Source organism: Acanthaster planci, linkage group LG11 (assembly GCF_054643075.1).
Source record: "Acanthaster planci isolate LZ-2023a linkage group LG11, COTS_SCS, whole genome shotgun sequence".
Classification (NCBI taxonomy): Eukaryota; Metazoa; Echinodermata; class Asteroidea; order Valvatida; family Acanthasteridae; genus Acanthaster; species Acanthaster planci.
This window is the reverse complement of record NC_141787.1, coordinates 2,347,183-2,360,791: the sequence shown is the minus strand read 5'-3', so window position 1 is coordinate 2,360,791 and position 13,609 is coordinate 2,347,183. Positions and strand designations below refer to the sequence as shown.

At 41.9% G+C, this 13,609-nt stretch overlaps 1 protein-coding gene across 3 annotated transcripts in view; it reads left to right on the top strand.

Moving 5' to 3' along the window:
* LOC110975764 (rab GTPase-activating protein 1-like) overlaps positions 1-13,609 on the top strand; it is a 60,647-nt gene that overhangs the window by 40,314 nt on the left and 6,724 nt on the right. For all 3 annotated transcript variants that reach the window (XM_022228528.2, XM_022228526.2, XM_022228527.2), the window contains exons 11-15: positions 2,084-2,197; positions 6,731-6,805; positions 7,691-7,816; positions 9,959-10,102; positions 12,874-12,915. In XM_022228528.2, the coding sequence (XP_022084220.2) occupies positions 2,084-2,197; positions 6,731-6,805; positions 7,691-7,816; positions 9,959-10,102; positions 12,874-12,915 (501 nt within the window). The remainder of the gene's footprint in view (positions 1-2,083; positions 2,198-6,730; positions 6,806-7,690; positions 7,817-9,958; positions 10,103-12,873; positions 12,916-13,609) is intronic.

Sequence of the window (13,609 nt, the reverse complement as noted above, 5' to 3'; positions counted from 1 at the left end):
AAATGTCTATATATCTCTGGAATGCAGCGCACTCCAGGGGTCATTCATATATCACATTGTAGCTTTTGATGTACAGAATCCAGCCGTATCAAAAGCTCATAACCTGAATCTGGCGACTTATTACCCATTTTTTTTAGAGCTGGTCACAATTAGGTTTTCAAGCAAGCGACGCAGTGAGCAGTGAACTCACAGATGGTTCGTAACATGGAGGATGCAGAATGCAATTGGTAAACAATTAATTTGGATGTTGTTCAAGCCTGAAGAAGCATTGTATAAAATTAAATTTGGATTATTGAGGTAGTGCCTATTTTTGGCTTCTCCCCATGGACTAGAATTGATCTCTCAGTATTTGTTCAGAGAGAGGCGTTTATTTGGCCAAGTTCCTTCCTATAGAAAGTGGTATGACATGTTTTTGCCATTTGTAAAAGCAGGAGCTATTGATCCCATTTTGTGATCATGGATATGTTTTAAACTCTCAGGGTTTGGGTATTTGTTTTGGTGCCTTTATTGACTTTCGGCAAGCAGTGGGTATTACACCGTCAGTGCCAGAATTGATTTTTGGGGCAGACAGTGTTTATGCCCAAATTTAAAAATTTATGAAAAAAAAAAAGACTTGTTTTTGCAAGTGAAGCTTTGTGTATGTCCGGTCCGTGGAGATGTCTTGTTTATTCAGCAGTCTGGTTCTGCAGCATGCTTGTTTGTGAACGGAATCATGTTTATGTGAAGGTACTCGTACTTCTCTGCCTGTCAGTTGGCTGTTTCCCACCCCTACCTCAGAGTCTTGTTCTTGAGCAAGACATTTATCATCATTGGTCCCTTTTCTCTCACAGTGAGAAAATGCGTAGCAGTTTGTACCTGGATGTTCACGTTTCACAGGCAGGGCTTTGGTTTTAAAGGGGCAGAGGGCTGTTCCTTGCTCGTATTTATACAAGGGGTTTGGTTTCACTACCAAAGGATGCCTCTCTGAACTATGTTCGAGTGTTGTTTTCCAACCTCGCGAAAGCTGTGCATTGCAATTTGCTTGGCTGTGGGTTCCATGCACAAAGCACTCTCTTCCATTTACATGGAACTCATTGATATTCATTTGTGCACAAAGTCAGCCATAGTTATCTAGAAAAGTCCGACATTTGTCTTCTAGCCTGAATGCTGGGTATAAATTTAAAGTCAGAACTGTGGTCAATTACAGAACGTAAATATTTCTTGACTGCATTGTGGAAACTTGCCTTAACCACTTCCTGTCGGGTACTCCGGAATCGGAGACGTATGGTTTATATGCGTGGCCGGGGTCTCCGAACTCGGACAAAGGAAACAGGGCCCTGTAACAAAAGACCGTACTCCAAACAAAAGACCAGGCTGCTTGGCATTACCAACATTTTTCACTCTCAAAAGTGGTGATAATTCAGCCTTGTTTTGAAACCGTATACCAGGGTTCGGGGCATTGAGAGCGAGCGGATTACCACTGGGGACAAAAGCGCTCCACCACCGCAGCCATGAGCCACACAGCACCGCTGCATGCTAATCTGGCCCCTATTGAAAAGAGGTCAGCAGTGCACTGAGCCAGGTTATATAACACCGCACAATCTGGGCTCTGTTTACAAGGCTGCGGGCCTGGCTGAAATACTTGGGCGTCAATCAAGGTCACCTGTCAACTTAGAGTAGTGCCTAAAGATTACTTCGTGCGGCTATAAACGACCGTTAAATGAAATGATGAATTTTTGAAGGATTTTGAAAACAGAAAAAATGATAGTCATGCCTGCCCAGCATCATCAACATTGAAAAATACTGCGGCATGAAGTGGTTAACCTGCCATTTTGGGACTGTTGTTTTTGTTGTTGTTGTTTTTTCTTTGCTGTTCACATCTGCGGCCTTGGTATTGATTCACAGTCCTCACCTTGGTTTTCCTCCCTCCCCTAAAGTTGTTACTGATCGTCTCCTCTGCTCAGGTTTCTCTAGGGTTCAAGCTACAGTGCCTAGGGCACTGTTGAGGACTCATTACCAGAAATGCTTCCTGGTAATTGGTTATATGGCATAAAGCATTTAATCATGCCTTTGTTTTGTTGCGGTTTCTATTTTCCCTGATCAGAATTCACCTGCTGAGCAAGTCATCCTCGCAGACATCACCAGAACGTTCACAGCCCACGAGAAGTTCCAGAACGAGAGCGAGGGAGGGCAGGATGCCATGTACAAAATCAGCAAGGTCAGTGGGAAAAGCAGTCAGATTGAAGACATTTTCAGTCATTTTTTTCATTCATTTCAAGTCATTTCTGGGCTCCTCCCAAACTTTGAAACATTGAACACCTCTGACTGATGAGCTTGGCTGTTTGTAAGACCCAACTGTGCACAGATTTACCATGTGAGAAGAACATTAGTTGCCATAGTTACTGTTGGTTCCCCTATACAGTTGGACTCTTCCAAGTCCACTGAGTGTGGCAGCTATAAGCAAGTATTGGTAGAAGAAGCTAAAATAGTTGGTCATGGGTTGCCGTGGCAATGATGTCCATCCCTCATGATAGAGCATCTTGGCCCTGATTGGTTAAAGCACTCTGATGCAGTTATCAAAAACATACACATGTACACATAATACCCTGGTACCCAGCCCTTGCCAGCATTTTTCCATATGGGCAATGTATACGTACATTGTACATGTACACTCTGGACAGGAAAAGCACAGCGTCCCAATCTACCATAACAAACGTGGCTCTACCGTCACGCTTGAGGAGAGAGAATTTCCATCCCACCGTAGGAATCCTCCCAGCCCTCGCCCATGTCCACCACAGATGTTTTCATCATAATTCCCTCGGGGCGTGACATATATGTGAAGGTTGTCCAGAACTGGGTCGTTCAATACTGGCACCTTGCCTGTATTTGTTTGTGATATCTCGGCCTCCCCTCCTCCCAGGGATTTTCCAAGGGAGGGGTGTCTGGTTGGTTGTTACTCATTTTAGTAGTATCCCTTCTCCACTCATATCGATAGCTAGACCCTCAGTTCCCAAAGCATTTTATTTTGACACTTCCAAAATGCAAACTGTATTCAATGAATGACATCATCACAAAATGGAGAAATTTCATGGTTGCTGGCCTTGTGTTACTTTGGAATCGGATTCAATACAGGGTACATGTAGGTGAAATCGGTTTGAAACTAGCACATTCTCATTCTAGGTACTTTCAACTTTGTCTAATCTTTGTCCTTGTGACTTTGTGAGGCATTTCTCCACAAGCCTCAGCTTCCTGAAAATACCCAATTGCCTTCCAAGTTCCAACTCAAAGTTTTCTTGTGTGTCCATGCATAATTTTTTTTTTATTAGCGTTAGATGTTCATTTGAATTTTTAAATAATAATTTACTCACGTGTATATTTATTGTATTTGAAAGCATGGAGATTATACCTTCTTGAAGCTTCGAAAACAAGCTTTGAAGGATCATTCCTCAGGAAAAGATGTGATAAAACTATTTGTTTTATTTTCAAGAGTGTTTGGAATTGACACAATTTGTAAAAAATAATTCCTGTTCTTACAGTCTTGTACAAAAAAGTTTTCCTCTAAAGGAACATTCTCACCTCAAAAATGTTATGCAATCCTTCTGTCCATTTCCTGCTCAGAAATTAAAAATTATTGGCCCGTTCAGTTGTTGAATGTTTGATGGAGGGAATAAAGCATCTTTGCATTTGTCGCCGGCGTGGCCCTGCGGATTTTGTGCAGTGTAAAACTGCCCACGGAAGGGACGCCCTGTTGGCGTGGCTGTGTATTGCTCTACGCTTGACCTGTTTCCGGGGTAGAAAAATGGGAAGAATCGACGGAGCGTGTTGTGAAAGTCTTGGGACTGTGCTTTGGCACTCATAATGTTTGCCTGTTTGATTTGGGAATGTGGACGTGCCTGGACTTCAACACAAGCTCATTTAAATTTGCTCAACACTTGCTAAATGTGACATGTAGTTCCGTTCACCGATGGGCATTTTGAATGCAAGAGAGAATAACCATTTGCACAGAGTGGTAAGAGTGAATGGATAGCCTGTCTGTCGTCTTTACAGCAGAGCTACATATTGGATACTTTGGACCAAATACCCCCATATTAGGCTTAAGTGAGCAGTGAGCAGTGTTTACAATCCCCCCCCCCACTGTCAATTTTGATACAAGTTTCAGAGTGATTCCGGGAAGAAAATTTGTTAGCTGAAAGTTTTGGTAGTTACAGTCAATAAAAGTTGTGGAATGTGCATTGTTTGTATGTGTATGTGCATGTATATTAGGATCAGTTTTCAGATAATAACGAATAATTCTTCTGCCTGGTAATTAGATTTCTGCCTGGTGATGAGAATTGCAAGTTACATAAATTTGCTAAGGTTGGCCGTATAAACAGATTACCAGTGAGCCAGTTCGGTATTCCAACAGCCCATGCCCAGTGTGAGGCTGTATGGGAACGGCTGTGCGGTTGTGTGACAACCTGTCCTCTGAGCACAGCTATGCACAGACTTACGCATGTGCTTTATTCCCAAAGGACCTTGGCTTTTTGAAATGGCAACTGGCTTATTGAAGAATGGTGATAAATGTTGACAAGAGAAACTTTCATGGTGCCACATTACACTCTGAAGGTAGCAAATTTGGCATTAATTTCTCTGACAGACAATATTCAGAATTCGACCTTCAAAATTATCACAGAAAATTCAAATTTAATTGTTAAATCATATCAGCTGGATGACTTTATTTCAAATTTGGTTTTATCATGAGTAAACCTTTTTTTTCTTTCTGAAGCAGTAGTTTTATTTCTGGGATCAGTCTTGTCAAAAAGTCTTGGGGAAGGAACGTTAATTTTGCAGGGCCGAACCCTGCGCAGAGAGTGCAATCAGGATCAGCCTCCCCATTTTCACCACAATAAAGGCAGATCTGATCACAGGAATAACCCAAGAGAGGTGTTCACGAGTGCTCGAAGCTAATGCCGTTCATTGGCATTTGTGAAAAACGTCTGTATCTAATAATGTCTGGTGCGCAGAATGTGAAGGTTGCATTATTCTCAATGGTGGATAAATTGGCAACCTTCAAGCAGTGCATGTCATCTGAAGTTGAAGTTGGTAATATTTCTTTAGAACTGAACCCATAGCAGAGAGAAGGTAGATGACTGCATTTCACCTGTCATTAGCACCGAAGGTGTTCTACTACATGTACATGCAATCTATACTTGTTCATGTACATGTGTTTCCTGGATATAGATTTCTGTATATAGATTTCTGACAGTCTACAAGATACTTTCGTTGAATCTACAGGGTGTTATTTCTGATTCCCACTAGAGATTCTGCAAGGTTCTCATGTATCAGGCTTCAGTTAGTTACTGGAACCACTCAGGTTTCTGAAAAGTAAATTTTGACAGAACTGAACCCTAAAAGGAGCCAAGTGTGTTGGAACCGCATCACTGCTGGGGAGGGTGAGGGGGGCTTTAGGGTTAAAGACTGTTAACTGCTACACAACAAAGAAACTGAGGAGGGAGCGCAGACAGACTGATGGCAGCGCAGTGACGGATTTCAATCCAAAATACACAGCCAAGGTGAAAAGTTGAAAAAGGGGATCAGAAAGGGGAAAAAGTTGTTATCTCCTTGGCTATAGATGTATTTATTGGTTAATCTGTGTACCGTAGGTGCCTTCCTTCTGGTACGTAATGACATATCTTCAGTTCACAGTACATAAAGCCTTGATCTTTGCCTTTGCTTATTTTCCATAAAAACAAAACAGGATAAAAATAAAAACAAAAAAACTTGCCAGTTAGAGAAAGTTGTTCACACTTAATAAATCGGCACGGTGCTGGAAAAGGTTTGCAGGTTGGCTTGGGAGATGGACATGATGTTGAATTTGGGGAGAGATAATTGGACTTTGGGAAAGGAAAAGTACACGTACACCGAAATTTGATCTGGAATCAAAGTTGGGTACTTGGTCATGTGGAAGGACATAAATGGAAGTATGTACAAGGAGTACTGTATGGCCTTTGTGATCTGGCACGATAAATCAAGAGCCTATTGGAATTGAGCAGATAATGGGATCAAGTTAAGCCGGTGGGGTTACAGGGGTTTTGTCCTCGGGCAGGACGCTTTACGTAAAGCTGCTTTTGTCCACTCACGTTTAGATTGGTACCTGTGAGGGTAGTTAAGCTGCCCAAAACAGATCTCTTCAATGATTTAGTACTAGAATGGTTCTTTGAGAAACTGTTTTCTCTTTTAGACTTGTACTGGTACATGTATATGTATATGTAAAGTTCCTTCAAATGATCATTTCTACATACAAAAGGCAGCAGAGTTGACCTACACAGGGTTCCCCCGGCCTGGAAAAGTCACGAAAAAGTCTTGGAAATTTGCTTTCATTTCCCAGGCCTGCAAAAGTCATGGAATTGTGTAAAAATGACTAAAGTCATTGCAGAATCATGGAATTTTTCAAACATTGTATTGTCGGAAATAAGTGCTTAAAATGCCTGATTTTATTCGCAACTTTAAAAGTCCAGACAGTTCAAGAAATTGCATTATTAAGTCATGGATTTTCATAATTTGAAGGACAGTGTAGCACAGGATGTCAGATCTCACCATCTTAATTTTTGGGGGTCAAACGAGGGAAATTACTAGGCATAAAAACAGCATGTGCACGAAGAGTGAGAGATATCCCCCCACAGAGAAAAGGTGCCAGGTGGTACCCACATGTAGCTGATGAATGGAGCTTTTGATGTTAACTTGATTTTCTTTTCTGTCCTCGTTATCTCAGGCCTACTCCGTGTACGATTCAGAAGTTGGTTACTGCCAGGGTTTGTCCTTTCTTGCTGCTGTTCTCTGGTTACATGTAAGTCATATCGCTTTTTCTAACTATCAGGGGTGAGATTTCTTAGCTTTTTAGCTGATTTCAGCTTTTTTTGTTTTGGATTTCAGCTTTTTTCCCTCACTGGCTGTGTACAAAAGTATAGGAGATTTTCACAGTTCAGCTTCTTGATGCTTTTTTCAGCTGTTTTCAGTTATTTTTATCATTGGTCAATCTCACCCCTGAACTATGGTCTGTGCCGGCCCCACAGCAGAATTCCCTTTCCCTTTAATACGACTGTCTGCGTCTGTCCTTTGCTTTGAGCGTTCCAGTTTTTTTGTTAAATGATGGATGTGAAATAATGAAAAAGTAAACTACAGTGGTTCTGGGACCCAGCATTTCAATGTTCCAGACTTGGCACAGAGGGATAGGAAGTCAAGGTACTTGACCCATTAGTTTACATTCATGATAATTGCCTTGTAAAGTACATAGCATACTTGTACATGTAAGTTGGTAACCAAAGTGCAGCGGTTGTTCTGATCAAACACTATGTGCTAGGAGACGGACTGGTCTTAGCTATTCCTGACTGGCCTCCTGAGGTTTGTGGTGTCACTGGTTTTCAGTATGCACAGTTGCACACATGTACATGTACAGAGTATATTGAAATGTAGAACAGGGAACCAGTATTGTGAGTTGGTGTTGTGAGGAATGACATTAGTTGGACAGGAGAACTTTGTATTAACATTAGCGTGCCATTGTAAGGTATTGAAGGTATCGTGACCCACAAAGTGACCACAAGTCCTTGGTCAAACCTGCAAGTTGTTTCGTTTGATGAGAGAACGGTGAACGACTATCGTGCGGAGAACCAGTGCATGGATGTCAGAGACAGCTTTTTTTTTTTTTTCTCACCGTTTTGCTTTTTTTTTTCAGATGCCGGAGGAGCAGGCCTTCGCCGTGCTGACCAAGATCATGTATGACTACCGCCTGCGTGACCTGTTCATGAACAGCTTCGCCGAGCTCCACATCAAGTTCTACCAGCTGGAACGGCTTATAGAGGTCAGGGGTCAAGCCCTTAAAACTCACTAACCTTCCCAGCTAGCTACTCATTTCTGTGCTCAGTCAAATTAATATCACTGTCAAGTACATCTCAGTGAGGAGTACGAATAATATCACTCAAATATGAGGTCAAGTGTCACAACTCCATCATTATCGTTGCGTACATTTCTGTGAACACCAGTGCGAAACAAGTTCTCATGTCAGAATGGAAAGCACATCAGTCAGCAACATTGAAGCAGTGAATACCAGTATGGGTTGTAGTATTCAATAGTTTTTATGTTGTTGCTACGTGTAAACAGAATGAATTTTTATTTCATCCTTGCTGAAAGCTAAATTTCTCTCAAAAAGATTTTAAAATTTTCCAAACTTAAAGAGTGAAATACTTGCTTGAAAAAAAATGCTTTCAGTCAAAGGATACTGAAAAGTGTAAAGGGTCGTGGTTAACATGTACACGTACATGTCTGAACAATGTTTTTTTCTTTCAAGGTGTTCCACACTTGCCCTAAGATTTCGTTCAATAAGGCTTGACAGGAGGGGAGCATGGAACCATTTGGGGAGGTGTTTGTAACATGAAGTCGCTGCCGGAGATCAGACAGACAGGTGGCGTGGGCATGAATGCGGCTCCTTGAGCCGAGAGGAATGTAACGTCATTCCACGATTGTCTGGGGAAATTAAGCTTGGGGATTGGTGATGAGCAGTGACGCGACTTTGGACAAGGAGGGGCAAACTCTGGGAGCTATGCAGAAGAGTTTTAGTCCCAAAGCCCTGAAGTCAACAAACTAATGCTCACTGTGCACGCACAACTCAAGTTAATGACTCTTGATGAGATTACTGAAATTGAGTTGGTAAATGAGAGAAGAAAGGTGTCAGACTTTTTGGTTTCCGGCTGAATGTTTATAATGTGGCTCACTTCACAAGACTGTTGTAACCAGACTAGCCTCTGAGGCTATGCTCGAGTCAACTGTCTGCGGCTGTGATTAATACATTTATCTGTGGCAAGTAGCCACAGCCGCCAGCCAATGGCTTCCACACACACACAAATTATTGCCACGCGTGCGGAAATAGCCTCAGTGGAAAGCCCGTGCTAGCAAAATGGTGGCACACACTACAGTATTCTCCAACCTGCTGAAGTAGCCTGGCATCCCACCAAGTTTTACTTGTCTTCCTACTTCTTTAAAAAGCAGCCACCAAGTTTTTACAATCTGGCCATCGTTTTAAAATATTTGGTGCTACATGGACATAAACATGAACATTTCATCTCAGACAACATCAACGGTATCTTGATTGAAAGCAGCTGTCCAGGAAGGTCTAAAATTGCTTCCAATTTTTCTGCTGAAGATTAACCTCTCAATGCCAAGAAAAGCACTAAACCTTAATCACCCCTGATTTTGTTGTTGTTGAGGGAGTGGGATCTGAAGAGGGCCCTGAACCCATTCTAGCCCCTCCACTTGAAATCATTTACAAGACCCTGCCTGGTTGACATTCAGAACTTGGTGAACGCCGCACCAGCAGTCCAACTTCCACAGTCTAAGTTGCCCATATCTCTATGCACAAACTTCTGCCATACATTGCACTCTCTGTTGCTGATTTAACTAGTAAAAACACTGCTTTGAAAGTACTCAAACCCCAGGGTTTTGTGGTGTTTGTATGCTTACATAGCTATCAAACTGGAAATAACATTCATCCATGGTTTCAGGTGGTAGCAAGGGCTAATTGGAGGAGGGAGCAGGAAGGAGCAACCTCAGCTTGAGCTCTAGCCTTTCCTCCCCTCTCAGAAAAAAAGAAAAAAAAATTGTTACAAATTAACAAAGGGCTGTCTTTGTCTTTCATTTGTTTTTTTCTGCAAAAGCCCTAAAATGTAGCGTTACCCCTATGAAAGGCCATAAAAGACCACATAAAAATCCCTGAATTTTTGGTCCCCTCCTGTCACAAAACAAGTCCCCCCCCTTAAAAAGTGTTCTGGATCCTCCCATGAGTGGTTGGTTTATTGCATGCACGTACATGGTTCAAAAAAGTAAGCTGCTTTCAAAACGGCTTCGGTTACATGGAAATGACGTATCACAAGACTTCAGTCTAAAGCTTTATCTCAGTTGGCAGAGGAAACAAAAGTTCTGGGAGGTGTTTCTTTTGTTTTGATCACAGGACAACATTCCAGATCTGTTTGCCCACTTTGTACATATCGGCATCGAGGCTCACATGTACGCGTCGCAGTGGTTCCTGACGCTGTACACGGCACGCTTCCCCCTGTACACAGTGTTCCACATCATGGATCTCTTCCTGATGGAGGTAAGGTATCACCATGGTCAGACAAGCACTGCAAACAGACAGTGAGTCAGACAGACAAAGAGTGGAATCGTTTGCATTTATAAGCACAAATTTGGAGACTGGTTTCCAAGGAAACACAACAGGAAACCAGACAAAGCTGTTTGAATAAGTTCCCAAATGTCTACTGCAGCCCATGGTTTTACTTCGCAGGATTGTTGCTAGATATAATTTGGAAATGTCTGTATTTGAGTTTGCGGTGCAAGAAATGTGTTCTGAAGAAATTACTGAACCTTTTTATCTTTGGCATGAAACATGTTCCAATTGCCTTTTCACAGAGGGAAACAGTTTGTTGACAAACACTTTTCATTACCATAGTGAATTTGCAATGATTTTTTTGGAGGAGGAGGAGAGTTTCTTGTAGCTCACATCAGTCCAATAACACTTAGCTTTGTTTCTCTTAACCTATAGAGGGCTTGCATGGGTGCCATCTTGCAGGCCAGTGCTTTTGTTCCTCAGGGCATGCACAAAGGAGGCTTCCTTGTGGAACAAAAGAACTGCCCTGCAAGATGGCTTCCACACATAGCCTCCATTAAAGTGATATTGAAGTTCTACTGATACCAAGAGACTCAAGATAAACTTGGCCTTTTAGCATTTTTTTATTCAAAGTGGGACATAAAAGGGATATTTTCTGAAAAGGAGCAACAGCGCTGGATAATTAAAGCCTTCATATGGAGGCGGTATCATAAAATAGGCTGTGTACCTGCACTCAACAACCAAATAGTTATCCTGCGACCATTTTTGCATTTAAGTCTGAAATGGGCAAACAAAATGTGATCTGCATGCCGGGTTTCGACGCATTTAAATATGATCTCGAGAGACCAGTCATCAAAGCAAACAGTTTTACCGGGCGGGTGAAAGAGATTTCTGAGTCCAAGGGCCCTCCCTATTGCTTGTCATCCAGAGAGTAATGTTTGCAGAACTCTGTAATGTCTCTGTTGTCTTGCCTGGCGCTAGCCCCCTAGGGCATCTGAAATGAGCCACTGCTACCTCTCCTGGGAAATACATCCTCATGGACACAGCCTGGCCCTGCGGTGTACCCTTACTTGTTGTTAAGCTGATTTCCTCGGAAATGTAATGCGCCAGATCACTGGAGATGCTGAAAGAGAGTTCCATCTCCTTCTCCTTTGGGTGTGGAACAATCAGGGTTTTTTATTTGGCCAGGAAAAGATTATATTACGTTGACTGAAGAGATTTTGTGTCCGTGCCTAGGCTTGGTGAAGGAAGAAGTCTAGGCCAAAAGGTTGTAAGATGTCATACTGCCCTCTTCTCTTTTTGACAAACATTGGCAATTAAAAGGCAGAATACTTGGAATAGATATTAAAAAAATGGGCATACCATCTGTAACATATGAAACAGCACAAGCAGTTAGAAAGTTACTAATTTCAAATCCCCAAAAGTGCTTAGCGCTTTTAAAATGATATCCCTCCCCCATCCAAAAGCAATGTCATTCACAAGTGGTTAAAGTGCACTTTCATACCAAGCAGTGGACCAGTGCTGTGTTATTCATGAGGGACTTCTGTCCTCTAGGTCACTTGTATGATGTCACTAGTCCCCAGATGACACCAGCTGGGCGGCGCGTCAGCCGGACCAAACCAAATTAAGCCGGGGCTAACACAATTGTCATCCCTGGGCAACCTGCGCACAATGGTTTCCACTTCATCAAATTAACTCTTCAAAAGATTTGCCAACGGCTGTGCGCGATAAGTGAATTACCAAATCCGTAGTCCTGTCTTGGTTTTCACAGGGGCTCAGCAGATTTGTTAAATTGGCTAAGCCCCATGATGGGCTCATGTGAGAAAGTGCAGTAACCATGCCGTAGATGTATAAAAAATAAATGGAGAAGCGTTGTTTGTGTTGGCATGTGTCCAAATGACATTTGAGCAAGAAGACGAGTTTTCAGCTGATTTTTATAAAATATAGGTCTTGAAATTTTAAACGTTGTCGTGTTTGAAATTTGATGTTCTAAAGGGAAATTGAAATCAGACTGTTCAGAATGAGAAATTGACCTTTAAATTTTCAGCGTGAAAATTTCTGTGTGAAACTTTTGCAGATATTTTAAACAACCAGCAGTAAAATTACAAATTGTATCAAAATCGGCGAATATCATCTGTCATTTTTCAGCTGTCCTCTCATTTCTAGTTGTTCCAAATTCTGCCTAGTGTGAACATGATACCACATCGCATTGTAGTAATTTGGTCAATTTATGCGGCCAGGAGGTTACCATTTGAGGGCTTTGACAAAACTCGAAGCAGGTTGATCTGGGAAATTGTTTGCCTTTGGTTTCTAGGGGTGAGATTCCTCCGGATTCTTCCGGATTTCTTGATGTTTCAAAAATCCAGTGTTGGTTTTGTGAATTTTTTGGTTGGACACATTTGGTGGAATATTTTGCAAAACAAGATTCATTACAGACTTGGTAAAGTCTTGTACAGGCGATCAAAAAGTACACAAATATATATTACTCCCTCTGAAATACTCTGGTATGTACTTTGGGTACTTGGGGTAGTGGTAGTAAAAGTAATGGCAGAATGAGTATATTGTGTATTCCCACTTATTTACAGGAATTTGGCAGCAGGTCCAGAACATAAGTGTGAAACAAACCAGCAACACATGCCGTGTGTTGTGCTCGTGTTATTGCAGCAGAGTATGGATGTCAGAAACATTGTTTGTTGGGCTGTTGTCTCATTTTCCACATTTCGCACGTTCATGTCTTAGTTCTTTTTCTTTTTCTTCAGGGAATGCCCATTGTCTTCAATATAGCTGTTGCTCTCTTGAAGGTAAGAAGTTATGGAATTAAGATGGAAAAAAAAGTTATTCTCCCCTGTTTTGGTGAGGGAGGTGGGGTACTTTCCCCGTCTCCTATTCCAAACTCCAGGATGGTGAAATCACTCAACTTCTATACATGCTTCAAGCCGAAACTTCTGTCACCATGAAAAAAAATAATGTGTGACGTACATCTTCTGCACTTGTGGCATTCTTTAATTCAATTCCCATCAGGGCATTGTGTTAGAGGAAATGTGCCCCTTCCTGTGGGGGGGGTATCTATACACCTTCTGAGTAAGACTCAAGTGATTCTATTTAAAAAAAAAAAAAAAAAGAAAGAAACCAAGTTGGAGAACTTGGAGAAAGGGTAGTCACATTTCTCGGCTGCAGCTGGGAGAAGACAGTTGTTTTTGTTGTTGCAATGTAAGCAATGGTGGAAGTTTAGCTGGTACATCTTCTGAATGGTGAGTGGACGGCATACTTCTCTATGGTTTTGTTGTTTTGCCGGTTGAAATGTCTGGCAGCAAGGTTTTTTGAAGTGATGCCAAAAAGAGCATTGGTTCGTTTGGAAACCTGTGTGTAACAGTGTTGTATTGGAGTCCATCACAAGTCCTTTCACAAGGCCAGTCACAAGTCCATTCACAAGGCCAGTCATAAGTAACAGGGTGAACAATAACCAAAGAATGCTTTTGTCACAGCTCATACATA